The sequence below is a fragment of the Monopterus albus genome, unplaced genomic scaffold (assembly GCF_001952655.1).
Source record: "Monopterus albus unplaced genomic scaffold, M_albus_1.0 scaffold41.1, whole genome shotgun sequence".
NCBI classification, from domain to species: domain Eukaryota; kingdom Metazoa; phylum Chordata; class Actinopteri; order Synbranchiformes; family Synbranchidae; genus Monopterus; species Monopterus albus.
Window position 1 is genome coordinate 2,274,404 of NW_018127921.1, and position 2,280 is coordinate 2,276,683.

The following is a 2,280-nucleotide window of genomic DNA, read 5'->3' on the forward strand; positions in this document are numbered from 1 at the left end:
TCTGTTCCCATGCAAATGCACACACACATTCACAAATTCACCAAACTCTTCACCATATTCAATTAAATCTACAGTATTATAGGCACTGGTAGAAAAACACAATAATAAATACTGCCAAAAAAGGAAACTCTTAATAGAACTGAATTACTTTGAGACATCTGTTTTTGTCCTAAGACATCATTATAGCTTAAGTAGACAGTTTGTTCACCTTCTTTATATTTTAAGCTTAATTTAATTGTCTTTTCTTCCAGTTTCTTTGGGACCAGAGTGTAAAACTGACAGTCCAACAAAACATTAAAGCACCCTGACAAAGACATAAAACATGTCTGGGTGCATGAATAGAAAAATACAATAAAAAATCTGAGTGAAAGATCTGTCAACTTCATTATCAGTCTTTTGATTCAGCCTCAGTATTTGAGTCACAAACACCTGCACAATAAGATTAGATGAGTATGTGTCTGAAGTAAATTAGTTCTCCACAGTTTTCATTCATGTTTATTTGTTTATTTTTCATATGTTTGAGCAAAGCCTTTTCCTAGAGGGGTTGATTTACAGTATAAATGCATACTGCATGTTGTTACAAAATACTGCTGGCACACTCACCAGACCAGGCTCCCCATTTTGTCCCTGTTCACCCTGCAGTTATAAGGAAAAACCTCATGAGTAAGCTTTTAAATTCAAGCTCAGTGTGATTTATATGGCCAGATTTTAATGATGCACATAAAGTTGCGTGCAGAAGTTTTTATAACCTTCACTCCTGGTAAACCATCAAGCCCATTTCTTCCAGAACTGCCCTGCAAAGCAAACGGTTTCACAGGTGTCACCTTAGACAGATGCATCTGCCAAATGAATGAGTATATATAAATAAATATATATTTAAAAAATAACTATAAGTCACACTGCTACAAACAATACCACAGTAAACATATTTTGAAAGATATACACATACCAGAGATGATCCTGGTAATCCTGGTTTACCTTCTGGACCCTGTAGAAAGAGACAAACATTTCAATAAGGGAATGATTCAAAATTCAGGAGATTCATGTGGAATTCATGTGGTTTAAGCTCCAGTCTGACAGTTAACAGATCAACATACCAACTTAAAAATACCAACTATCAGTTAGAAGGTAACCCAATTAGAGCTAATTATCTTCAGCTAATGGTTATTTTTTATATAAATTCATCTGCAGATTGTTTTCTTGATTAGATGATTAAGCTTTTTTAATCTGTGAAATGTCAAAAAGATATTTAAATGACATTTAAAACAGAAAACTCATGCAATCTCCACATCTGAGAAGCTAAACCAGAGAATGCTTTTGCCTGAAAAATAACACTGCCAATTAATTTATTATCCCAACTCCTACAGGTTGCTTTCTGTCAATTAATTAATAGACTGATTATTTTAGCTGTAAAACTTTGTCATATTACACAGTTTATTATACAATTTATCAGTGATATTCACAGTCATCAGGATTCTAAACTAGCAGTATACATGTTCCTGACATGTGAATCGAGTGTCAGGTTACTCACCCTTGGTCCAGGCTGACCTGTTTCTCCTCTCAAACCAGGCTGACCAGGCTCCCCTGGCTCACCCTGAGAGAAAAGAAAAGAGATGTTTTAATTCTCTGATGCAAAAAAACAAATAAAAAGCATGTTGTTTGTCAAGGTACCTTAATCACCCTGGTCACTATGTTGTTGTCTGCAACAATCTGGTAGGACAAAATGAGAAATCTAAAGTTATCTTGCTAATTGCTACACTCCATCAACTGACTGAGAGATGACATCTGTTCTTTACGAGCTATGTTACAAGGAATGGCTCTGTCAAACATGATAATAAAGACTTGTTTACTTGTGTTCCTGGAGGCCCTGGTTTCCCCTTTGTGAACAATGAAAGGAAGAGGACAAGAAAACATAGTTAAAATCTATGATGTCACACCGCTATTTGCAGCGCATATGAAAATAGTAGGTGCATCGAAGTGTGGCGCACACAAAAGTTAATCACCAAACATATCAAAATAGAAACCATGACATCACAGGAGGATAGCAAGTTGTGAAGATGCGACATGGTGACTGACACAGAAGAATGGTCAGAAGGCGGTCAACCAGGCGGAACAATAAACATGTTCATCAGCGAGAGATATGATAAATACAAACATACTGGTTCTCCTTTGTCGCCTTTCTTTCCATCAGTCCCCTTCAGAAACAGAAAGAAAATCACAGTTTATCTGCAACTATTGCAAGCTGAGTTACATTCATGCTACAAAACATAATGATTCCCT

At 36.0% G+C, this 2,280-nt stretch overlaps 1 protein-coding gene across 1 annotated transcript in view; it reads right to left on the reverse strand.

Annotated features, from left to right (window-relative positions):
• The window catches only part of col7a1l (collagen type VII alpha 1-like), a 53,077-nt gene that overhangs the window by 12,533 nt on the left and 38,264 nt on the right, over positions 1-2,280 (reverse strand). The window contains exons 53-59 of the mRNA XM_020599438.1: positions 2,160-2,195; positions 1,851-1,877; positions 1,672-1,710; positions 1,532-1,594; positions 950-988; positions 750-794; positions 604-636 (exon numbers count right to left, since the gene is read on the reverse strand). Coding sequence (XP_020455094.1) covers positions 604-636; positions 750-794; positions 950-988; positions 1,532-1,594; positions 1,672-1,710; positions 1,851-1,877; positions 2,160-2,195 — 282 coding nt within the window. The remainder of the gene's footprint in view (positions 1-603; positions 637-749; positions 795-949; positions 989-1,531; positions 1,595-1,671; positions 1,711-1,850; positions 1,878-2,159; positions 2,196-2,280) is intronic.